A 26,514-nucleotide genomic window follows, 5' to 3' on the forward strand; every position below is an offset into this window, starting at 1 on the left:
TGGCCAAAAACTCAGGAACATGGGGCTCAAAATTGTCTGGTGGTGGGGTCCATACGAGATCAATCATTGGGGGGGGGGTCTCAGCTGCTCTACGGGGGCGTCTTTGAGGGGGTCCCTCATCACTAGAGGAGCTTAAGACAAATGCCAATTCATCGCTTACTTCACTGGCTGTGTCAGTGTCAGAGGCAAGAAGGGCATATGCCTCCTCCGCTGAAAACAGTCTTTGCGATGATTGGGACATTTTTATTATTTTTAAGTGTAGTGTTTCAGCACGTGTATAGTGTAGGGGGGGGGGGGTACAAACTTTATTTCAACACGGGGGGTATGTAGTGTGTATGTAGTGCTTTAACACGTGTAAGTGTAAGAAAAAAAAAAAAGGCCCTGCGCCAAAAATTGACCACAGATGTTGGTCAGTAACGTCCGTCACTGATCAGCGCTCAGCGGCCACAGGACACCCACAAAAGCACCGTGGATGTAAAAACAATAAAGAAAAAAAAAAAGCCCACAGCTCTCTCCCAAAAAAAAAAAAAATAAAAACTGCTGAAAAAAAATTATATCAACCCTGTGCCAAAAATGATTAGCAGTGAGGGGCAGCAGGGGCAGCAGGCACACAACTGTGGGTGCAACCTGACAGGGTATATATAAAATAAACAAAACCCTGCACCCCAAAAAAGGTGCTGATCACTTAGTTTATAGTGATCAGCACAAAAGGGGGGGCAGCAGGGGGCAGCAGATACAAAATTATAGCACACAATTTAAATCTCTGACACAATGACGCTGCTGCTGCAGCAGCAGCAGCAGCACAAGGAAGTCACAGGAGCTGGCACGGATGCCACCAACGCTGATCAGGTAAGTATAGAGCACAGATGGGCACGGAGACCGCTCTGCACGCTGTTCCTGACCGGAATGGCGGCTGCAGAACTGTCTCTGGTATTTTCTATGTGGTGTAATGGCTGTGATTGGTCCGTCGTTCCGACGGACCAATCACAGCCTTTTGGGGGCAGGTGGGGTGAGGTGGGGTGACACCAGTGTCACCCTTACACCCGGTGGTGATTGGTGCTGTACTTTACAGCACCAATCACCACCGATCCCTGTGTCACCGGCGAACGTTATTCGCCGGTACACAGAAAACGCTGTAATTGGCTGTTCACATTTGAACAGCCAATCACAGCGATCGCCAAAGGGCGGGGGCATCGCTGCCCCCCCTGGGCAATGAGGGAAGATGTCTGCTGTCTAGACGCGGTGACAGTTAAATGGCATGACGTACATTTATGCCATGTGTCGGGAAGCACATCCCGACCATGACGTAAATGTACGTCAAATGTCGGGAAGGGGATATTCTGACTGTTCCAAGCAGAATTCTATTTACTACAACATCCTCTATTTACTACTAGAGGATGATGGGTGTGAAATAGGAGCTTTCTGGTGTGCACACCATATGAAGGGAAAAGGTACTGTCTACTATTACCCTACTTTTATCTGGAACATCTTTAATAACCATGTGGTGGATTCAATTTGTGACAGTATTATGCTAGGTTTCCTACTGTATTATAAGGAAAGACCTATCGAGAAGATTTTGGATTACAGGAAGTGCCAGATCAAGGAATTCATTATTATCCTTTGTCGTTTAGGGAAGTAATTTCCTTAAATAAGCTTCTTTTCTTTCCAGGAGGCCTACTGTTTATCTTTTATCCATGAGCTTTATGTATACACACCAAATTGTTATATTCATAACAAGGCTGGCGAGTGCCTGCTCTTTGGTTATTCATAGAACATTGTCCTGTATTATATATCTTAGTAGGATTCACTTTTAAACACTATCAAGTCTATGGTACATGTAAAGAGATAAAATGGCTGTGTGACGTGCTGAGCAAGAGTCCAGAGAACAGATGCTAATCTCTACTAAAAGATAAATCAAACAGGAAGCATATTGTACAAGTACAAATGTGCATTATCTCATGGTTGTTTGTCATGTTAAACAGCGCACTGAGTCGTTAGATTAGTGTTCATTCTAGCACCCGCTATCTTTAAAAACCCAGGCAGTTCCTTCTCCCTGCCTGGGGTGTCGCTGTCTGCTGTGATGTTTCTAGCACAGGTCTGGTTTGCATATCAGTGCTGATATACAGACCACACTGTGCTAGAAGAAGTACAGCAGACACGGACACCCCAGGCAGAGAAGAGGAACTGCATGGGCTTTCAAAGATAGCGGGTGCTAGAATGAACACTAGTTAGCGCGTTCACTAAAATGCATGATTACGGGCGAGGAGTGGGATGCCTGGAATTCGCAGCTATCTTGTGCCATGTGCGTCATGCCCCATTAAGGTGGCAGCATGAGGAAGGACACATCTGTTAAACAAAGAGCATGAGACACTTCAATGTATTATAAGGAGTTAACAGTTTAGCTCAAAGAAGCAAATCTATATTATCATCAATGAGACATTATTCATTAACAGTTATTGATATAGCACTTACATATTACACAGCACTATATAGAGGATATTTACTACTCACATCCATAACCTACATTCCCAACCATAAAAATGCACACTAAAAATTAATATTTGTTAGAATGTCATTATTCTACTAATATCTTTGGAGTATGGGAGAACTCCAAAGCAAAGCATGCAGAACACGCAAACTCCACCCACACAGAAAAGGCCTTGGTGAGAATAGAACCCATGACCACAGAGTAGCCCAGCCTAGCCTTTTAGAAAGAGGATACGGGTTGAGTTATATTGAGTGATACCCCTTTCATACAGAAAAGTCTGAAAATCCCGGCAAATACACGGCATTTCAAATGCCGTGTCAATTTGCCGGGAGCAGCCTGACCCCCCTTCACACAGAAGAACAAATTACCAGGTTGAAAATTTCTACCCGGTAATTTTCTGAATAACACGGGTATTTCTTCTGTGTGAAAGGGTCAACACGGGTCATAAATCCCGTGTCCTCGACCCTGGTCAATTCCCGGGTCGGAGACACGGGATTTACGACACGGGTGTGCCCTTTCACACAGAAAAAGGACCCGTGTATTTAATGAAATTCCCGGGTGGAACTGCTTCACCCGGCTATTTCATTTTCTGTGTGAAAGGGGTATTATTTAAAGGAAGTTCAGCAGCATAACCTGCTCCTTTTTTTTATTTTGTAAATATTGCATCTTTCTAATCCTGTATTATTATTATTATTATCTCTTTTTATCTTTTAAGATTTAATAAGTACTGAATTTTTTTTTTTAATCCATTTTTTTATTATTAGAAGTGACCTTGGGTTACAAATTTTCTATTTTTTTTTATTTATCTCGGATGTCCTATCGATTTAGTAATCTCTGTTTATGGATTACAATTTAACTTCAGATATTTAAAAAATTTGATGAAGACAAAAGTTTTATTCATAAAGGAGAGAAATGTATGCATAGTTACATAGTTACATAGGTAATGCTGAAAAAAGACTTGCGTCCATCTAGTTCAACCTGGTATAGATATCCATTGCTGATTTGGTAGGTTCTGATATTTTACAGACAAATTATATTTCTTATTTGTACCCATGGATGTTTTTCTCCAGTAAATGTTTGTCCAACTTTGCCTTGAACGCATTTAATGAGCCAGCCGTTACCACCTCTCTGGGAAGAGAGTTCCAGAGTATGCGGAGTGATATAGGGCCAAAAAGTGATAAACAGCCACCCAATCAGATCCTAAGTGCCATGTTACAGACTGGGTTTGAAAAATGGCAGGTAGGAGCTGATTGGCTGGTGGTTTATCACTCTATATTTTATCACTTTTGAAGCATGATACATCTCACCCATATTGTCTGAATGGCAAATATATCACAAGCGAGTTACTGGGTGGATAGGTCTGTGAACAAAGTCACCAGCCGACATCACATTGGTCCTACAGCACAGACTATTCCCGATTGTACTGCCCTGATCCCTCCATTTGACCTCAAAATTAAGAATCTACTGTATACTTTTCTTCCTATAGTACTACCTCTCCTCTTGATCCTATACACTCAATAATCACTTGATCCCGGTCCCCTGTGCTCATTTTAATGAAAATCTGTAATCTCTCTCTCCCTGTACTGATACATTTTCAGTTTATTAAAGTACACAGTGATTACTCTTAGGCCCTTATTCAGATCTGACCGCAGTACAAATTTGTTTGGAAAATGGGCAAAACCATGTGCACTGCAGAGAGAGTTAGATTTGTGTGAGTTATTTTGTTTCTTTGCAGGGTAAATACTGGCTGCATTATTTTTACACTGCAATTTAGATTTCAGTTTCGACACACCCCACCCAAATTGAACTCTCTCTGCACATGTTACATCTGCCCCACCTGCAGTGCACATGGTTTTGCCCATTTTCCAAACAAATATGTACTGTGATTTAAATAAGGGCCTTAATGTGAACAAAATACAATCCAGATCCTCCCAAATATATATTTTTAGTAATCATGTGATTAATATCTTCAGCTGCAGAACTGTAATGTATAATAACGCTTCGGGCACGCAGGCTCGCTGCGCTCGCCACGCTATATAAAATTAACTCCACGCCGACATGGATAGTGGGGGTATGAGTGTAGTAACTATAGTGGGCACCCAACTAACATAGTACCATAGTACTAACAAGTACCGATTTAGGCAGTTGGTAGTAGATAGAAATCACTGGATATAAACAAAAAAAACTGCAAGACCTCCTTATACTGCATATCACACTGGATTCAAAATCAGAATCCAAATAAATTCTCAATTCTTCCTTAAACAATGATGTGGGAAAGTTAGAATACACATTTGTATTGTCTAGTTGTCTGTGCCTAAGCTAGATCGTCTTTAGCATTTTGACTAATCAAACCTCCACCCTTATCGAAACTAGAATCACATAATGAGGCCTTGGGGGGTGCCTACTCTTCTGGAGGTGCAAGAACTTTCCAAAAATCCTGTGTCTGCAGGAACCGAGAGTAGAAAGTGTGCTCTTCCCCCCATAGCAGAAATTAAACCCTACTATCTATTTTGCATGGAGAGGCTAGACTGATTTCCAGCAAACCATTCGTCTACTGCTGTACCATTCTGTCAGTTGCTACATTGCCTGGCTGTATTTCACTAAATTCAGCACACAATGCTTCAACTAACATACAAGGCCATAAACTACATAAGTGTGCATTTCTTGTCTCAAAATCTCACAACTTGACCCCTTTGCATCTCTTACCTGCACCCATTTAGTTACAGAACATTTTCAGCCTGAACACACAATCTATCGCACAAGAATAGCTTCAAAGCGTTCCCTAAAAAACCCACATCTTCAGACAAGATTATCAAATTCCAGAACCACCCACTAAATTATTCTACGTAATTGCCCTTTTTACACAGTTTAAACAAAAAAGCATGTGTTTTTTCATAATCAAAACAACTGCCTGACCACTAGATCATGACTGGATCATCCAACCCACTAAGGACTTTTTACCCTTGCAATCTAGCTGGAATATGCAACATGTAGCAATTAAGGGCCAATTCTACAGCAAAGTAAAACATAAAAAGCAAGTTTGGCTAAATCTGCAGGTGGGGCTGCTGTTAAAGGGGTTCCCGATGATAGATCGACAGGGACATACAGACAACAATTTTTTTTTTAGATGAAATACTTCATTTTTTTTCCCCCATCATATACAATCTATGTGGTGTACAATTGGGAATAGTAACTTGTGCCACAGCAAGGCACCTTGCCCAAAGTGGTACACTAATAGGGTTCAAATGTGGTTTAAAATAGAAAATTACACCTCAAAATAATAAAACCTGTCAAAATATCTGTCAATCATTTCCACATTGACGTTTTGACTTTTTTTCTTGAGGATCTAATGATCCGAACTCATTGTAAAAAGTTAATAAATTCCGATTTATACAAAACTCAGACCTAACTCTCTGTGTAAATCTGAAGCTGTCTATCCCGCATACAAATAGAATAATAATAATAAAAAAATATATATATATATATATATATATATATATATATATATATATATATATATATATATATATTTTTTTTGTTATTACCAAGCCCCAACTCAGAATACGTTCCTTAACACCCCATTATCAAATTCCTATTTCTCTATAGATTGTACACCTATATCAAATACCCAATCTTGTTTTATAACTGTTGCCAATTGTAGAGTGCATTGTAAAATGCAGGCAACAGTAAAATGTTAAATAAAATGCCCCATGTGTCTATTTTTAGCAGATGGATATTATAGTAAAAGGCACACCAAACACTGCTCAACCTGTATGATGGAGACAGTGTTCATTCTAGCACCCTGCATCTTTCAAAACCTGTGCGGTTCCTCTTTCCTATCTAGGGCACTCTCGGTTGAGGTGCTTCTAGCAGTGTGGACTGTATTTCAGCAATGATATGCAGATCATACTTGTGCTAGAAGCACCACAGTAGAGACCAACACCCCAGACAGGGAAGAGAAACTGCCCAGATTTTGAAAGATGAAGGGTGATAGAATGAACACTAGATGACAGTAGGAGAGATGACAGTGCATTACATGCCTGCTTTTTAATATAAATCATAAAATTATAAAAAAGGCATGGAAAGTTAGTCAGACATGACATGGGGAGGACATCTTTATTAACACAAGACATGCACTTCTTATTCCCATGCGCGTCAATTTCTAGGTGTGGGTGCATGTACATGAGTGAAACTATGTCACTGCAAATACCTAGATACAGCATTTGCTGCACCAAACATAATTGTGCCATAAATACATAAGTCAGCTTAAAATACTTACCTGTTGAGAAAGACAAATATTAAAAACCTAGGATTGTCCATAACAAATTAGAACCTTGTCAGTTAAATGAATCAATGTCCCCAGTAAGTGACTGCAGTCACAGAGACAGGTGTGATGTAGCTGCAGCCTGCCTGTGCATCACTGGTTATTAACCAACAACATCACTATGTGCAAGCATGTATCAGACATAACACTGCTGCACCGTCCGCTGCCCCCAGGGACACTTACAGCTCAGGTCCTCCTCCCCTACTACAGGCCCCAGCATCACATTACCTCCCAGTGACCACTCTGCTGCTCTTTCCTTCTCTCTGCAGCAGCCTGAAGCAGGACTGATGTTGCCCACACCCCCACAGTCACCTGCTTCCGGGTTCTGTCATGTGACGACTCACGTGCTCCAGGCCTCCAGCCCATAAAGCTGCGCTGTGCTTCCTGGCGTTACAACATACACAGTGCCTATGACTCCCCCATGTAGGTGACAGATACGTCACATGAGCGGTGTACTCCCCCGGGTCTGTGTCTCTGACATTACTACAATCCCCAGCATTCCATGCGGAGACTTGCATCATAAGTAGGGCTATAGAGAACCTGTCACAACTCTATTACGTGATCAATGGAATTCGGGGTCAGGCCGAGGTGAATGGTGTCGTCATGGAACAGGCTGCCATGTTTGAAACTGGCTACTTCCTGTTGACATTCAGCGGTTCCCACAATAACACGGGACTCAGCATTCCCCGCCTTCTAAGTGTCTGCCAGTGAACAGAGAGACGAGACGATGTGCATGTATGCAGAGGGGGGCGGCATATTGGGCTGTGTTCCCCGCAGGCTGCGTTAGAGACCGTTGGTATTTGTCATTGGCTGGAGTAAGATGGCGGCGCTTCGTTCTCCCTGTCACTATTGGGCAATAGCAGCCAGTGGAACGCACGTTGGTTGGTAACCCCCAACGTGATGACGTATTGAAGGTGTAAGAGCGGCACGTCATCGTCAGCTCTTCTGGAACTGAGTTCTGATTGGCTGAGAGGCTCACAACATACTTGGCTCCGGCTAACCCGACACCGGCTGGGTTCTCCTGGGCATTCGCTCCCCCCCAGCCGTCATCCCGACACCCCCACCACCTGGGCCCGGCGCCTCGGCGGCACCATGTCCGCTCCCAGCTGTTCCTGCGCCGCCAGGATCTTTATCAGCAGCTCCTTACACAGAGGTCAGTGGTTCTCCCGAGCGGGGCAGAAATGGCCGCTCCTCTGGTTACTGTCTCCTGCATAATGATCGTGGTCTTGTCTAGGGTCCAAGAGAGCTGTAGTGGAGGAGCTGTCAGGGTTCAGAGACCTAGAAATAACTGTCAGGGAGAGGGGACGGGGTAGGGCTAGACTGTTAGATAAAAGTGCAAAAGATTGCAGTTGGTCTGGGGAGAGAGCTTTGTGGGGTCCTCGTTGTGTTTTGACAGAATTGTGGGGCTCTGCTTGGCCAGGGGGTTGTTGGGTACTGCATGTGTGTGGGCAGAGGGTCGAGGGGCCCTGCGTGTGCCTTGGCAGTGGGTGTAGGGACCCTGTGTGTGCCTTGGCAGTGGGTGTAGGAACCCTGTGTATGCCTTGGCAGTGGGTGTAGGGACCCTGTGTGTGCCTTGGCAGTGGGTGTAGGGACCCTGTGTGTGCCTTGGCAGTGGGTGTAGGGACCCTGTGTGTGCCTTGGCAGTGGGTGTAGGGACCCTGTGTGTGCCTTGGCAGTGGGTGTAGGGACCCTGTGTGTGCCTTGGCAGTGGGTGTAGGGACCCTGTGTGTGCCTTGGCAGTGGGTGTAGGGACCCTGCGTGTGCCTTGGCAGTGGGTGTAGGGACCCTGCGTGTGCCTTGGCAGTGGGTGTAGGGACCCTGCGTGTGCCTTGGCAGTGGGTGTAGGGACCCTGCGTGTGCCTTGGCAGTGGGCGTAGGGACCCTGTGTGTGCCTTGGCACAGGGTCGTGGCGCACTGCGTGGAAAGAGGGTCTTAAGCTGGCCATACATCTACAGATGTATCGTTAGATCTGGTTGGTTGCAACAAAAGCCTGGTAATATCTGAAACAGCTGGGTTACTTGATTACAAGACATGATATGTATACATTTAGGGGGTTACTTGATTTAAATATGGTACTTTAGGAATATTGGCAGGCATCCGTTGCACATGTTTATGTTAAGAGGTAATAGATTGGGGAAAGGTATATAATAATTTATGTCTTTGTAACATTGACATCATTTAATGTGCCAAGGCAGAAGTTTCTTCTGAAAGTCCCTGAAGTCTCCTCTTTTTGTTTCATTCTGTAGACCAGGACGCCAAATATTGGTAACCTTTGTGCATATAATTCCAAGGACTATATTAGGTTTATCATAACTATTTTTTTTTCCTGGCCATTTTGACTTTTATGGTTTTTGTTTTAATAGTGACTGACTTAATAAAATTATAGAATGGTATACTAATGGAAAAGAATGTAATATTGCTTTTTAAAGTTGGTAAATTAAAAAAGAAACACTTTCAGAATTTAACAAAGTGTTTATTATTATCCATTCCAGTAAACTGTTAATGTTATACTTTTATAGAGTGTTATAGTGATTTGCAGCCATTATATCCTGCTGCCTATATCATACTCCCACTCTCATATTCTAGTTCTGCTAGATAAGGACAAGAGGAATGCAACACAAGGTAATAGAGGGGCATAAGGATGGAGCCACCTATTGACTCCTCTTTCAAGGAGTATTTAATGAGTAAAGTGATAATTAAGGGTGGGTGGACATTCTCTCTAAATGGCACGCTGGTTAAGGTGCATGTTCATAGGAGGTCTGTTTTGTTCTGAGAGAAAGAGAGCACTTACACCTCCAGCTCTGCAATACCTACGCTTATATTAGATCAATCATCAAAACACAGAAATGTGTAATTACTATGAGTAGAAATGTTTGCCTCAAAGATTTTGCCTGTGCTGTTGCCTACCGTGGTAACTCTATCCCTCCCTCTATCAAACTCTGCGCCTCTCTACAAAGTTTCAAACGGGCACTCAAGACCCATGCCTTCACCAATGCTTCCAGCTCTCATCCTAACCCATTGCTCCATTCTCCTTCCTCGCTGTCTTTTCCTTGTATGTCATTCCTGGGGGCTACACATGTAGCCATATACAGGGATTTTCTGAGCAGTTTGAATTAATGTAACTGCATTGCTCAGAAAATGCCCCTACATCGCTGTGTATATAGGGGCCATAGCGATACCTGGCCCCGTGTGTTGCTATATCCTGGGGATTAATATCCAGCATGCTGGATATTAATTGGCTGGGGCCAGTATTCTCACTGGAGAACACTGGCCCTGAGCATTGCTCAGAGGGTCACTAAAAAGTGAAGCTTTACTAAAAAAGACCTAACGCTGATACCATCATATCCACCCACTGCCTGTAATGTTCTGTAATGACTTTACAGCGAAACAGCCATTGCGCTGACAGGGCGTGCGGTCCAGGTAAGCATATACACTTACCAATCAGCTGTTCGATATGGCAGTCACTGTTATACAGCGGTTCAGGCATTTGAATTTGCCCACCCAGCTGTGGCGTCAGTCCCTGCAGCAATTGTACAGGAGGATCGCTCATACACACAGCCATCTGCATATATGCAGATATTAGGCATCGGCTGTGCTGCACAGCCGACGCAATATGTCTGTGATTTATATAGTTCAGACATATCGGGTGTATACACTTGCCGACCGACTATTGATACTCCTTGAATTAACTTTTGGGCTTGAACTTCAGCTTTGTGGTTCTGACTATGGAACTCTCTTCCACGCACAGTTCGAGAATCCTTCATTCTAGAATCTTTCAAAAATAAACTCAAGGCATCTCTGTTCACCCAAGCATATTACTAATGTCATTTTGTGCTGTTACAGCAAATGTAAAGCACTGTGATTCCTCTTAGGAGAAATGGGCTAATAAATAACATTAGTATTAATGTACAGTGTATGGCCCAGTGTGTACCCTTCTTAACTCACATTTTTCTTGTTTTGTCATACTGTTTACTGTGGATAATAAAACAAATCTTTGTAGGGTCTCCTAGTATTTTTATATATGACAGAAAATGAATACAAGAGGGAGTATTATAACCTGTTTTGGCGATCCACTTACCTTAATAAGCTTTAGTTAAAGTCATATCTAAACCCTAAAACCTCCACCTACCTTTCCACTTATATAAAACCTCTTCTCCTTGTATTAAAAGGGGAATCATAATGAAATATCTCTGCCACTTCACATGTGGTTGGACTGCAGTACCTATCATTTCAGATGTAAATGGCATCAGCTAGGACCAGCATAGTGATCCCGGGAATCCCCTCATAGGTAACATCTACAAAGTAGAATCTCCACTCTCTTTAATGATTCACATTGCCGAGGTACCACCTTGCCTTCTGTGGATGCAAACTTGCCAGCTAAGGTTCTCTATATAGCCTGGAGAGTACATTATTCTCCTGGTGTTATCTTGGTAATGGTATCCACCCAAGGTGCTGGCAGCTATTCTGCAGTAGGTAAGATGTGTGCAGGGATGACATTGTTGGAGAACTGTAACAAAGCAAGTTCATATTAGCCTAAAACTACAAGGGAGCAATGAACATGGTTTGAACCAAACTCGAGAAGCAATGGGACGATTGTTCCAATCCCCACCTATGATTGCAAAAATGATTACATGTCTCTCTGAGAAAAATGTAGTCTACGTTTTCCCTGTGACTGCTCAAGCTTGTATTTTTGGACTGTATCATTCTCACCATTTTATAAAAACCCTTATAGCTATTTTTTAGTTGGCAATTAAATTTCGATGGCTAGAGTAGACCTGATACTTGGCACAGCTATTTTATAGTTCTAAAGCTGCTTAACTTATAACTAAATCCAGTGTTTGGGGACAACATTAATGAAAAATATTTGATCAGATTACTTGCTTTTGTTTCTTTTATTTATATTCTCTAAATAAGATTTATTTTGTCCTCACTTTACTATTTCTTTTTTCAGGGGGGGGGGAGGGCATGTTGCAAATTAGCAGGCTTTGTGATGATTGCTAGTCTGTGCATGCATACAGACAATAGTACACATGCACGAGGGTGGGTGGAAGTCAGCCTGTTCCTGGGAATGTTAGGGAAAACCCAGGCGTGCCAGGTATTTTAGGGAAAGTCACGTGAGGTCTGCTCTGGCCCTGAAAAGCCTGTTTCTATTGCAGCCACCGGAAAAATACTGGGAAAAAAAAATAATTGAATAGTGCGCAGCTTGAGAATGGATTTACCGCTATTCACAGGACAGCAATATGTTCGCCAGCCGTGCTAAACAATTGGCAGGCTTGCCCGAGGCAGGATTTCCCTCTGGCAGGCACGTTTACCTGATTGCTGGGCTCTGAAATTTAGCAGCCCAGCGATCAGATCTGAATTGGGCCCAATGTGTGCTGTACATTGCATGCTACAGCAAAAGGTTCCGTTATAGGTACATTTAATGAAGTGCGGGTTTTTAGAAGTGCAGATCTTTCCCATAGCAACCAATCACATTCTAGAAGGGGCTACATAAATAAGTAGAATCTGGTTGCTATGGGCAAAATCTCCACTTCTAAAAACTGCACTTTTAGTAAATATACCCATCCGTATTTCTATAGGCAGGAATAGTATATTTTGTAGTAAGAGATCTTCGTTCTTTTCCCATCTCTAACTTATGGTCATATACACTACATATTACACTTATGGTCATATACACTACATATTACAATCTGTTTTCTTGATCATAAATTCCTGATGCTGTTTTCCACATTGTTCATTGAAGTCATTTTATAGCTGTGTTTTTTTTTTTTGTTTGTTTTTTTTATCTATGCCACGCTGTGGGCTCTGTAGCTCGCTGCGCTTTCCACAAGTTCTATTCTCCCTCTACGGGGGTCATGGTCCCCCATGAGCCAGAATAGCCCCTGTAAGTTGGAATCCAAACTGTCTGGCTTTTAACAGTCGGGATTCCGACGCGGTCTGCTGACTGTCGGAATCCTGTCTGTCGGTAGGTCATCCGGCACCCGCTCCTTGCTTGTTAAGCAAAACCCTGGTAACTCCATTTCCCCCTTCCACTAGGCCTATGCAAACTCCTGCTCATTGTTGTGCCCCCCTATGGGCAACTCCATTTCCCCCTTCCACTAGGCCTATGCAAACTCCTGCTCATTGTTGTGCCCCCCTATGGGCATTCCTCACTGACTGCCAAAGTTTTTTTTAAAAGCATCTTTTGTGCAATCAGCCATACTCTCATAAAAAGTGGGTATAGTGTCAATAAAAACAAGGAAGTTTATTTTTAGACTCCTTTTATGTGAATGCCTGTGTGGTTATTTGAGGCATGTTCTATACAGTCCATATGTTTCAGGTTCTTCATATTCTGAAAGTCATTTCATTTTACCCAAATACATGAATATTGCCTGAACTATCGGCTTGTAACTCCAATGGCAGCCTTCACTAAGTATAGGCATATACATTAACAAGTAAAACAATATATCTGTCCGTGGGAAAGTCCCTTTCCCTTACAAACTCTGACAGGAAATACAAAAGTACTCACCGGTTTTGCTGTTTTTATTGTCCTTTTTAGGTGCTGTGTGTGGTCGGGGGCATCTGTCCATTTTCAGAAGACCTGGCATTTTAGAAGTTCATGTTCTAAGGAAAATTCCATTTAGGAGTTTCTCTGAGGCAACTGTTTATTTTGCTTCTAAAGATGGCGCCAGCAAAGATGGATCTGGTGATGGAAATACGGTAATATTTTGAGCAGGAAAATCCTTTGCCCTAATATAAGGATCATTATTACTGGAGCTCTGTGTTTGTATTTATGGTTTTATGCCTGTTTTATGTGTTTTTATGGACAGGAGGCTGTAAGTGAAGGAGGCAGTAAGAAATCCTCGAGGAGTTCAGGCAAAGGAGGAAATCAGCTCCACTGCCCAAAGTGCGGAGACCTGTGCACCCATGTACATACTTTCATCTGTAAGTTCTGGTTTCTCCTGGCCTGCGGGCACAGCCATGGCTTGTACTTACTCAGCAAACACAAACTAGTTTTCATTCTGTAACCCATTTTCTCCCTGCAGCCTCTACCCGTTTTGTGAAGTGTGGGACATGCCACCACTTTTTTGTCGTGCTGTCAGGGGCTGATTCAAAGAAATCTATAAACCGGGAACCAGAGACTGCTGCTGAAGCTGTGAAACTAGCATTTCAACAGAAACCCCCTCCAGCCCCCAAAAAGGTGCATGAACCCTCATTAGAGAGAGTGGGATGTTTCTCCTGTATCAATAAGCCATACTGTGGAAGCGAGTTTGCCACTGAGACAAAGTTAGGTGCATGCTTTAAGATGATGACAATTTGTCCTGACAATCTAGAATACACAGATTCCTTTTCAAATCTGTCCAGTTTGGGGGTGATTCAGGTTGGTTTGCAAAAGCAAACTCCTTCTTTAATAGACAAAACCATGTGCACTGCAGGTGGAGCAGATGTAACGTGTGCAGATAGAGAGTTACATTTGGGCGCGTTATTTTGTTTCTGTGCAGGGTAAATACTGGCTGCTTTATCGTTACACTGCAATTTAGATTTCAGTTTGAACACACCCCATCCAAATCTAACTGTCTGCACATGTTACATCTGCCCCACCTGCAAAGCACATGGTTTTGTCCATTTGAGAGAGGTTTTGCTTTTGTGAGTCAACCTGAATGAGGCCCTTTATGTTGTTGTTTAGTTAGTTTACTCAATTCACTTGAGCTATTATTGCTTGAAGAGTTCCTTTCCCTTGGTAACGAGTTATGGCCAAGTGCTCCACATATATAAGATGTACTGTATCTAAGCTGCGCACAGTTTATGGTGCAGCTGACGGAATCCTTTTCTCAACCTTGACATTACTTGGGCATGGGGTATATTTATTGTGTCCGTTATATTTCACTGAATGCCGTGATTCTCTTTCAGATCTATAACTACCTCGACAAGTTTGTTGTGGGCCAGTCATTTGCAAAAAAGGTGCTTGCTGTTGCTGTTTACAATCATTACAAGCGGATATACAGTAACATCCCAATAAATGTCAAACACCAGGCAGATGTAGAGAAACCGGCCTCATCAACTCAGAGAGGTGGGTGTGATCCTGTCATTTGTAACAAGTCTGTCTGAAATGTACATTTCTGCAATGCTTAATAATGGTATCTCTTGTGGCTATAATCATTGAGGATAGCAATGAATATAAATGTAGCCTCTGTAGGGAAAAGGCAAGGACCCTCCTCTGGCATTAGGTGTGAGAAAGGGGAATTCCAGGTGTGGCATCGCTCTTTGCTGCTTCTTACATGCGTTCAACCCAGTTCATAGGAGCAGAAAGCAATGCATTTGCCTCCTCCATGGCGGCGGACATTTTTGGAGGGCCGTTTTCAGCAGATTTCATGCGGACGGCCAGACCGCATGAAATCTGCAGAGACCCTGTGGCACAGACTCCTCCGTAGCACTGCTTGGACTGCAGTGGTGTTATACCACTGTTGGGAGACTTCTCTTTCTACCTTGCTTGCACCCTGCTAACAACTATATCTCAGAGTAAGACAGTAGAACCACCTTATCATAGCACTCCTATATCTACTAATAGCAGCAAGAGAACCTGTAGACCAGTCATGTCCAACCTGCGACCCTCCAGCTGTTTGTGAAACTACAAGTCCCATCATGCCTTGCCACAGTTTTGCTATTAGGGAATACTAAAACTATGGCAAGGCTAGAGGGCCGCAGATTGGCCTTACTTTCTGTAGATGCTCTTCTAGGATACCTGTGCACTTGATCTGATATACTGAACATTGATGCCAAACCCCCTGATCTGTAAGACGTGGATAGATTTATTAAAGCCTCTAAAAAAAAATGGTACATAACGGGGACCCCTGTGACATTCGGCACCAAAAAAGCCCCCCAAAAATGTTGAACACATTCCCGTCGCTCTCCTGTCACTAGAAGAGGTTGACCTATTTTAGGCATCTAACTAGAAGCAGTCATCTAGTGGTCGATCATGGTATTGTCGACCTAAAAATGGTCGATTCTATATACCAGAGCCCTCATAACTTCAATTGCACTAAATTCCCCAGACAGGTATGGGGGCTATACGTAAATACAATACATATTCAGTCAGCTGTGTCTTTGTTTTTTGCATCATTTATGCATGGTTTATCTATTTGGGAGAGCACTTTTTGAAAGTCTAAATCATGCATTTCCAACCACGTTCCTCAAGGCACACCAACAGTGCAGGTTTTAGGGATATCCAGGCTTCAGCACAGATGGTTTAATCAGAATCCCTCAGATACTAATTAAGACACCTGTGCTCAAGCCTGGATATCTACAAAACCTGCACTGTTGGTGTGCCTTGAGGACCGTGATGGGAATGCCTGGTCTAAATGGACAAAACGTGTCATTTATTTATAAATTACCAAACCACGTTCATAATGCTAGCCTGGGTGTAGTCAGACTATTTTAAAAGGATCATATCCCAGGTATAGAAAATGGGGAGGCAGACTTCCTTGGTCGTCAGACTCTCTACCATGAGGGCTTTCAGTTAGACATATTTTTTATTTTTATCCTCAGCAGCAGATTGATTTCCGGAGGAGGAGAGCTTTTTTTTTTTAAAGTAAATTTACTTCGATGGGAATTTTATTTATTGAAGATGGGATGTTGCCCATAGCACAGTGGCGTAACTGGGGGGGGGCACTGTGCATATGGGGGCGCCGGGGGCTGCGGTGCTATAGTTACACCCCCCCACCACCCCCAATCCCCCGCAGGCTTACCTATTTCGCTGGTCCCGGCGGCTCTGTTCTTCTGCTGAGGACCACCAAAAAATGGCCGCCCCCATGCAGCAGACAGAAACTGTCTGCTGTATGGGGGCGGCCATTTTGTGGTGGTCCTCAGCAGAAGAACAGAGCCGCCGGGACCAGCGAAATAGGTAAGCCTGCGGGGGATTGGGGGGTTGGCATGGGCGGCGGGGGGCGCCCCCCCTAACGGCGGGGGGGGGGGGGGGGGCGCCCAAAATGTAGCTATGCCGCTGCTATAGCAACCCATCAGACTCCATCTATTTTGTTCTAGAAGGTGCTAAATAATTAAGAAGTAGATTCAATAGAACTCCCATCTTGCTAAATGTGAACATATAGGTTGGTTTTGCATAAAGAGGTTTTTTTTATTTATTTATTCCTACAAAAAGCGTTTCACAACGGACTCTTAACTGGCACTAAATTGTAAATTTTTGGTCTTTCACAATAATCAGTTACCCTGTCCCAAGCCCAAGTGTTAAAGTTATTCATTAATTAAGCCCCTTGCAACAATATGTCAACAATATCACTCAGACAGGGTCTTCTGAGCGATATTGTTCACAATATTGTCTAGTGTGTACACTCATATCATCAACAATGACTGATGTTTACTAAACATCCAGGTCAATTTGGCTATATAGCCAAAACTAACTGCATGTTCAGCAGGTCCCGGTGATGTCACTGAACGATACCAGCGGCTGTTATTCAGTGTGTAGGCGCAATATCGCACACCCAGCCAATATTGTTAACTATATCAGCCAGGGCCAGGCTAGTGTGTATGGGGCTTCAGGAACTCATACTGGGAACAGCTCTTCACAAGTTGTTCCAGTTGCTACAAGTAGACTATATATTCTGTTTCACATTTCCAAAAGGCACTTGCTGTTTCTGCTGTCTTTTTGATAATGTAGACGGTTAAGCCTAGAATGAGGAAGGTTTACTCTGGTAGGCATGTCTGTTCTAATGAGTCTCTTGGCTCTCTCCACTTGGATAGCAGATTCACTTCCCTGATGGGGAGACCCAGCAGCCTTTCCAATCTCGGCTGGTAGTATGCTAATGGACAGTGGGAGGGGACAGAGGGTTCAGAGGCAGGCGATGGATGTTTGTAGTGCCTGGCTTCCAGCATAATCTATGTATGCTTAGACATTGTTCTTACGGTAAGGGTAAGTTCAAAATGTATTCCTGTACATTGGAATCTTATACAGCACTGTGAGAGCTTTATGTCAGGATGACCTGTCAGACTACAGGATGATGGTTTCTTTCATGCATTGCTAACGTATATTGTTGTTGTATTAATGATTTCCAATGTTGGCTTTGCTTTTGTCACTCGCCCCCTTCCTCTGTGTGACCCTGTGAATGACGTTGTGTATGCATGGTTCTGTTTGTACTATTAGCTGCTTGCTTTGTGTACTGATTAACCTCTGCCTCTGCTCTTTGTGCATGCTCTCTCCCTCTGACCTTCCCATCATACTGGCACGACTGGGCTTTGCTGTGTGCAGACATCATGGAAAGTCAGTTATTTCAAGTGTCACTGGCGGTTAAGCTGTACAAGGTCTAATAATTCCTGGACCTCCTTAATGTGAGCCTGATGCTTACACACGTTGCTGGCACCATGTTATCATTGTGACTAATGATATCCCAGGGCTATTAGACACCTCTCTACCTCTGTGATATTGGGGCAGATGTATTCAACCTGTTAAAGCAGTGGTTCTTAAACTCCGTCCTCGGGACCCCACACAGTTCACGTTTTCCAGGTCACCCAACAGGTGCACTCATTACTGACTGACACATTTTCAAAGATCCACAGGTGGATCTTATTTCACTTGGTTCCGTGGGGAGACCTGCCAAACATGCACTGTGTGGGGTCCTGAGGACCGACTTTGAGAACCTGTGCGGTAAAGGGGAAAAAGTGGAAGGTGATAACATACCAGCCAAGCAACTCCTAACTGCCATTTTTCAAACACAGCTGACTGGCTGGTGCGTTATCATCACTTTATCAGGCTTAATACATCTGCCCCATTGTTAGTTAATTTAGGAATTGATCTGCTGAATATCGGTTCATAAAATAAAATGCTTGTCTCCTTTAGTTATAGGCAATAAGTACACTTTATACTCCTGTAGTGAATATGTCCGACTCCCCAGTATTGAATACAAATAGCGTAGATGTTGTATGAACATCACTTGAAAGCCATCAATTTCATAGGTCCTAAGAGGAAAGTATGGAACAACGTTATAGTTTAGTCTTACACAGAATAGGACCACTGCACCTACATATACTAGGTTTTTATTTTTCTAAGCAGGTTTATGATCACTTCATTTACTGTTTCAATCCCTTTTCTATAGAGTTAGAGATCAGAAGATGGGAGGATGACCGAATCACAAGTAAGTTTCCTCTCCTCCTAGCAGTCTCGCAGCAATGGTCTGGCTGAGCCCTGTGGTTCCATGTGTCTCTTCAGATTGTACGTAGAAGTTGTGTGACTGCAGCCAGAAACTTACGTAGGTTTTACTGGTGCAAACACTATAGCCACGAAGAGTCTGATCACCTTACGACCTTTTTCACATATGATCCATTTTCATCCAAATTCTTGCAACCGCTGTATATAAGGAAAAGCGTGATGGATGTGTCTGTTGAAAAGTGTCTTGTCATGCTAGGTTACCCTTGTCATACTATGTGTCTGCCAGCTGTTCCTGCACTAAACACCCTGCACGCTCCATCTCTACCTTGTGCAAGTATGCCTTTGGTTTCAGATCTATACATACATATTTGAATATGAAAGCCTGTTAGCAAGAACCCTCCGTTAAGTTGTGTGTAAAATGTGATTGGCCTTCCTGTGCTCAATGTGGGGGTAAGGAATTCCCTATTAATCTGACTGTATTCTGTCATCAGAACTGCTTCAGATAGCTGGGATCAGTCAACATGCTAATGCCCTGGGAGCAGCATCTATGCAACAACAAATGAACCAGCAGATGCCCCAGGAGAGGCGAGGAGGGGATGTGCTGGATTCCAACCATGATGAAATCAAACTAGAGAAAAGCAACATCCTGCTGCTAGGCCCAACAGGCTCCGGTAAGCAGTGTTCTGATTTGTTGTGGGATTTTTTTGCATCTCCAAAATCCATTCATGCTGCTGAACATACACAGCCTTTAAAACTGCCCAGTCTCTTTGGTGGGGGCTGACTGCTGATTTTGGCCAAACCGTAGGAATGTTGCTGTAAACTGGACTTCCATTGAATACAAACATGCTCTTTAAGCATTCTGTAGCTACTGTCAAGGTAGTGTATAGGGGTTATAGCTTTAACTGTAATCTTCTATTTGCTTCACTTGCTGAGTGGGGTGACCCACTATACATATCCCCTCTATGATTGATGAAAGACTCACATTCTTGTCAATAACTTTACACACTTTGGATTTTGTTGCTTAACTCTTTATTATTGTATTGAACATCTTGCTATATATTAAGGTTTTTTTCTGCATGGGGTGTGAAACTGTACGTGATATGTACGAAATCAATAAAAACTACGGTACTTGTTTCCTAGCACGGCCACACCGATGTTGATCGGGTCGGACGCATCGCATGCGACCAAATCGCATGCGATGGTCCCGATTTTTACATTGATTGACATGTGAATAGGGTCCCTGGGACCCTATTTTACATTGGATTCAAGGTAAAAGTGTCCCCAGACCCCAATTTTAATTCCCTCAACGGCACCCCACGATTGACGCCAACCCGAAGCATGGCGAGCGGCGGCGGTACGTGTCCTCCGACCTTTTCATACCCCTACTATCCACGTCGGCGTGGAGTTGAGAATATAAAGTGTGGCGATCCCAAAACGTGGCGAAGGGACGCGTATAACTTCACAGGTATACGCGTCCCCTAGCGGGGCTCGCTGCGCTCGCCACGCTTCGGACTCGGTGGCTCTCTGCGCTCGCCACACTTTATATTCTCAACTCCACGCCGACGTGGATAGTAGGGGTATGAAAAGGTCAGAGGACGCGTTCCGCCGCCCCTCGCGGGCTCGCCACGCTTCGGGTTGGCGTCAATCGTGGGGTGACGTTCACAATGGGGGGGGGGGGGCATATACAATGAGAAATGGGCCATATTGGCCCATTTCCCATTGTTAGCTATATAAAAAGTGCTTAATCGCGTCCATCGCATCTTGTGCCATTATAATGGCACAAGACCGACGCGATGAACGCGATTACAATGTTAAAAATATTTTAACATTGAACCCTATGGGGAAAATTGGGTGCATCGCGTCGGTCGCGTTGCGTGCCATGTTAATGCACCCGACCGACACGATGGACCCGATTTTGCCTTTGCCGGCAAAATGGACCTGATTTCAAAGGAAATCGGGGGTAATCGTGTACCTTAAGTTAAGGTACACGATTACCCCCGATTGTGGCCGTGCTAGGAAACCAGTACCAAAACTACTTAAAAAAATATAAATAAATACATTACAGTATGTGGTTCATTCCACTATGGCCTTCCCTGGCGTCACTGGGTGCCGGACGGGATCCCGACAGGCATTTACCCGATGTCGGGATCCCAACTGTCAAAACACAGACAGATGGGTTCCCGACGGCCACCTGCTATTTTCCCTCGTGGGGGTCCACGACCCCCATAGAGGGAGAATAGTATAGGTGGCTCAGTTGCGCTCACCATGCTGTCTGGGTCCGGCCAGTCGGGATCCTGATGTCGGGCTAATGACTGTCGGGATCCCAACTGTCGGACCCCTGTATCACACCCGTCACTGATGGCCGTTTCTGTGCATTTTGAAAGTACAGAATGCACAGAAACGGCTGTCGGGATTCCAGGGGACACGTGGTGGACTGAACCTATATTGTCTGGATGCCAGAGGACCCATGGCGGTATGTATTTATATTGCCTGAGGGTGTGGACTAAAATGTGTGCTTCTGTTTGTGGATGGACTTCTGTATAATATATCTAAGCATTGTGCGACCCATAAGGCTAAACAGCGGCATTCAGAGGGATTTTTAACAAAGTGTATTGTCGCACAAAAGTAGCGTTCCAACATTTTTGTTTTATGGATTTTTGAGGGTGGGGGCCCCAAAATGAAAACTTGCCTAGGGCCCCGTGATTCCTAAATCCAGGTGCAGGTCTAGCAACGCAATACATTCAGCACTCAATCTTTCCTCTGCGATAAGTTTAATTTTTTTGCGTTTGCTGTCTTCCAGGTAAAACACTTCTTGCGCAGACACTAGCAAAATGCTTGGATGTCCCCTTCGCTATATGTGACTGCACCACTCTGACTCAAGCTGGCTATGTGGGAGAGGATATTGAGTCTGTGATTGCCAAACTACTACAGGATGCCAATTACAATGTGGAAAAGGCTCAGCAAGGTGTGTTTTTATTAGTGCCATCAGGCCAAGTGTACAGAAAGCAGATTTAGATTTGACATCTTTTGTTTATACCAGTGGTTCTCAATCTTGAAGGGGTGGACTAATACAATTAAGGGTATTTATGGTATAGGCAGTGCTATAACAAACTATTTGGACAAACAGAAGCAAATAATGTCCCTCACAACGTAACTATGTTTTTCTGAATTTCCAATAACGAACGTTTGGCTCATTCTGTGAAACAGCATTCTGATGCTATAGACAAGAAAAACAAAAGTAATTGACTGCGCTAGAACATATTCTGCATTATCAAACTAGGAAAAATATGGATGAATATCGATATAAACAAATATGAGTGGTCAGGTGTGTAAGAAAAATAGAAAATGCATTTATTATAACATATACAATAAAAAAGAATAAAAGTAGAATTAAAAATAGGGACAATGAAATAATAGTCACCCAAATCTTTGGAGCAATGGATATCAGATTGGTTGGGGGAATGGTCCCCAAGATGTAATAGTCCTGGATGATTATTTTGTAATCCAAGTGGTGGGGGAAACACTCAGTGCTGATGCCACTAGTATTCCACAGATGGTTCCCGGGCTTCTTTTAAGGAGGTGGCGTGCCTCCACAATGTGCTGGTGCCTCGGATGGTGGTAGGGGGCTGGTCGGCAGTAAGTTGCCACTTGTATTTCACCGATGGTTCCCGGGCTTCTTTTTAGGAGGTGGCGTTCCTCCACACTGTGCTTGTGCCTCGGATGGTGATGAGTGGCCAGTTGCCAGATGGAATAACAAGTGTCCCAAATGAGACTGTAATTGCTGGTATTTCGATGCTCCAAATAGTGTAAAGAGGGTGCTGGTTGTCAGGGTCCCTTTGGGGGGGTAGCACCTACGCGTTTCGCTGTCGTGTGGCAGCTTTTTCAAGTCTCATTTGGGACACTCGTTATTCCATCTGGCAACTGGCCACTCATCACCATCCGAGGCACAAGCACAGTGTGGAGGAACGCCACCTCCTAAAAAGAAGCCCGGGAACCATCGGTGAAATACAAGTGGCAACTTACTGCCGACCAGCCCCCTACCACCATCCGAGGCACCAGCACATTGTGGAGGCACGCCACCTCCTTAAAAGAAGCCCGGGAACCATCTGTGGAATACTAGTGGCATCAGCACTGAGTGTTTCCCCCACCACTTGGATTACAAAATAATCATCCAGGACTATTACATCTTGGGGACCATTCCCCCAACCAATCTGATATCCATTGCTCCAAAGATTTGGGTGACTATTATTTCATTGTCCCTATTTTTAATTCTACTTTTATTCTTTTTTATTGTATATGTTATAATAAATGCATTTTCTATTTTTCTTACACACCTGACCACTCATATTTGTTTATATCGATATTCATCCATATTTTTCCTAGTTTGATAATGCACAATATGTTCTAGCGCAGTCAATTACTTTTGTTTTTCTTGTCTATTGTATTGGAGGTGACTCCCCCAATTTTAGATTGCAGCTGTACACCCAAGCACACCCATATTAAGCGCCTTCCAAAATCTGATATAGTTTTCTATATCTCCCCTCTTTTTCTGATGCTATAGGGTGCCGTGATTCAAAAAAGTTTGGGAATCACTGGTTTAAACCAGCGACACTGTCCTGGCCTTAACAATCTATTTTATGTGAACAGGTTTGGTTGTTCCAGAAATGAAAGATGTTGCAATGTCGGCTTGCAGGTCTGACCACATTCTTGGTTACTCGCTGTAATCCAGGAATTTTCTGTCCTTTTTTAATTCTTTCTATATTTTTGCATCAAATAGCTTTTTTTGCCTTTTATGTCAGAATATTTAAGAAAGTAGAGGATCCATAGCTGAGTATTTTCAGAACACTATTGCAAGCAATGTCAGCCAGTGATGCATTGCTTCTTGTCCTAGCCTGGATAGTGATCTGCTCCTGAAGGAACATTGGAGGAGGAACAGGAGCTGGGGCCAGGAATAAAAAGCAGCTTAACCTACTTCCTGGAGACAGTACATGGAAAATGAAGATGAATTCTTGTACCGGCAAACCTCCTGAAGGGATGCTAAAATCGAGCTTGTGCCTGTAATTGGGGCTTGAGAAAGCAGCTGAACCAGCACTGGAAGCGATGTGGGGGCAGGGGAATCGCTTTCTCCAGTGGCACCTGGTGTGGTCCTGCAGAATCTACGCCCACGCCGCAGCATTGAAGTAGAGGAGATGGTATCACATTCCGATCCCAGTTTTTTGTTATTGATGGGGTCCCTGAGATGTGGGCTGCTTCCAGAAACCTGTACTCCAGCCCAGGCACTACCTATAAGGTTACGGTGAAGTACCTGGCTCCTATTGCTGAGCAGAAGCTGGCATTGTGGTGTCACACCTCGGTAGTCAACACCCGGGCACGACCCCCACCACACCAGCGTGTGGAGGTTCTTGTCCACTGCAGTTCATGTAAAAAGGAATTTGCAGTTATTTTCCCCACTTAATAGAGTTTGAAACCATCAAAACACCAAATATGCTTTTCTCCACCTGCAGCCATTGTATGCAGAAGGTTACGTTTCAACTTTAGGAGGCCGGAAACTGGCAAACATAAAAAGTTTTTTTAAGATCTAGTTTCAGTTGAATGCTTGGATTATAAACATACCCAAATGGTCACTAATACCAGCAAGGTCCTTCTTCCAGGGGCTCTTCACATTGGCTTAGTACTTAGGGGTCCCTCCGCTAGGCCTTTTTCTTAGTTCATGACCTAACCTTAACTTTTGACCAACAAGCAAAATGCCTTTGGTTAGTCAATGAGGACTATGGTTTCGCATACTGGAGAGAACTTCAGTTACACATATGCTTCATTGTTATGCTTTCTTCATGCCATCTAAATAAAGCACCAGGCTCTTGCCTATTGTTAAGGCCCACATTCAGGACTAGCACAGGTTTTAGAAATCCTACCTAGCTGGGTAGCTCTCATTTCCAAGCCGCCTGTAATAAGGACTGATCTATTTATAATCCACTTCCCAGCAACCATTGCTTCCAGATTGTAGTGTCTCTGCACTGGGCAGGTTATTCAGGACTAGCACAGGTTTTAGAAATCCTACCTAGCTGGGTAGCTCTCATTTCCAAGCCGCCTGTAATAAGGACTGATCTATATATAATCCATTTCCCAGCAACCATTGCTTCCAGATTGTAGTGTCTCTGCACTGGCCAGGTTATTTTGGTCCTATCTGAAACTTGTTTGTCTCTGTAGAACTTATACATGTTCCGAAGGTGATCTGGGTTCCTTCGTTGGAGCTTATTCATTTTGCTCCTCTTTTGTTTGTTTTTTCTCCCGGCAATTTTTTTTGGCAAAGCATTTTTGTTAACTGGAAAATTTGTCACGTTAAATTTTCAAGGTGGTCCATTGTTCAGGTTCATCAATCCAATCTAAAGGTTGTCTTCTGGCTTGGATATGAACCAGGAGATAATGTTAATGCATTTTTCTTTTTCGTCCACTAGGGGGCACAGGAGTTCACGCTGGGTATGAGAGGTGAGGTAGCAGAGCGTGCACCAAAGGGTTACAAAAATGTACCCAGCATGCTCCCTGCCTCCCTTCTCCCTCATAACCCACCCCCTGACCCTGGGTCACCAGTTTTTTCTTTGGTGCCAAGGAGAGAGCAGCACCATTATCGCGGCTGTTAGAACAGCCATGGGTTAGAGCTGCTGCGGCAGGTGCTCTTTTAGTGAATCACCGGCAGCGCAGCTCCATCACTCGGCGGCGGCGACGGCAGCGCTGGCGACTGGGCTGGGGACTTCCGTCGCGGGACCCTCTCTCGGAGGCTCCCGCATGCTGCACTCAGCCCCCGGGCAGGTAAGCGGCGGTTCCCTGCTTGCAGGGAGCCGCGTCTAGCAGCGATTTCCCCCCCCCCCCCGTTTGTATGGGAGTCAGCGGGGGGGGGGGGGGGGGCAGGCAGTGGGGGTCTGGACTGCTCCACCTTTCCACTAGATCACCAGGGACAATTAGTCAGGCTATGTCCCGGGGGTTGATGCCTGAGGGGGAGGTTAGACAGCCTGGGAACCTACAGCCATACCACATTGGGGCCGATGACACTTTGTCCTCAGCGGAGGTAAAGTCTCTGATGCAGGAGGTTAAGGCAGTCCTCCAGAGGGAGGATGAGGCTCCTGCCCCTAAAAGTAAAGACCTGCTTTTTAAGCGTCTTAAGAAAGTATCGGCCCAGCTCCCGCCTTCGGCCCTCATGGAGGATTTATTGGAGACTGCGTGGTCTCAACCGTTTAGAAAGTTCCAGCTTTCCAAGCGACTTACTACTTTTTAACCTGTTCCTCCCACAGAGAGGGCTAAGTGGGAAAATCCTCCCCTGGCGGATGATCATGTTGCGCGATTAGCTCGCGCTTCAGTACTGCCCATTTCGGATTATCTTTGAAGGACCCCTCTGAGAATTTCCTCAGGACTGCTTTTCACAGGCAGGGGCCATTAGGTGTACCACGCTTGCCGCGTCATGGGTGGCCAAGGCAGTGTCTGAGTGGGCAGGCAAGGTGGAGAGAGGTTTGTCCGACGGCACTAGTCCTTCCTCTATAGATTTTCCTCATCCACTAAGGGAGCCAAGCCCTG

General features: G+C 44.2%; 2 protein-coding genes across 4 annotated transcripts in view; one reads left to right on the forward strand and one right to left on the reverse strand.

Moving 5' to 3' along the window:
* Positions 1–7,612, reverse strand: part of SPG21 (SPG21 abhydrolase domain containing, maspardin) — a 38,545-nt gene extending 30,933 nt beyond the window's left edge. The window contains exon 1 of one of the 2 annotated variants that reach the window (XM_083184301.1): positions 7,125–7,612. The gene's annotated coding sequence lies outside the window, so the exon portion shown is untranslated. Of the gene's footprint in view, positions 1–7,040 lie in introns of both variants that reach the window. The other variant, XM_083184300.1, reaches the window with a different exon arrangement.
* A 75-nt stretch (positions 7,613–7,687) lies between these two features.
* The window catches only part of CLPX (caseinolytic mitochondrial matrix peptidase chaperone subunit X), a 30,160-nt gene continuing 11,333 nt past the window's right edge, over positions 7,688–26,514 (forward strand). Inside the window, exons 1-8 of one of the 2 annotated variants that reach the window (XM_083184297.1) lie at positions 7,689–7,965; positions 13,351–13,511; positions 13,622–13,736; positions 13,838–13,992; positions 14,703–14,862; positions 18,896–18,934; positions 19,440–19,619; positions 21,749–21,913. In XM_083184297.1, coding sequence (XP_083040423.1) covers positions 7,905–7,965; positions 13,351–13,511; positions 13,622–13,736; positions 13,838–13,992; positions 14,703–14,862; positions 18,896–18,934; positions 19,440–19,619; positions 21,749–21,913 — 1,036 coding nt within the window. In that variant the 5' untranslated portion in view covers positions 7,689–7,904. Of the gene's footprint in view, positions 7,966–13,350; positions 13,512–13,621; positions 13,737–13,837; positions 13,993–14,702; positions 14,863–18,895; positions 18,935–19,439; positions 19,620–21,748; positions 21,914–26,514 lie in introns of both variants that reach the window. The other variant, XM_083184299.1, reaches the window with a different exon arrangement.

The sequence above is a fragment of the Crinia signifera genome, chromosome 4 (assembly GCF_055691185.1).
Source record: "Crinia signifera chromosome 4, ASM5569118v1, whole genome shotgun sequence".
Taxonomy (NCBI): Eukaryota; Metazoa; Chordata; class Amphibia; order Anura; family Myobatrachidae; genus Crinia; species Crinia signifera.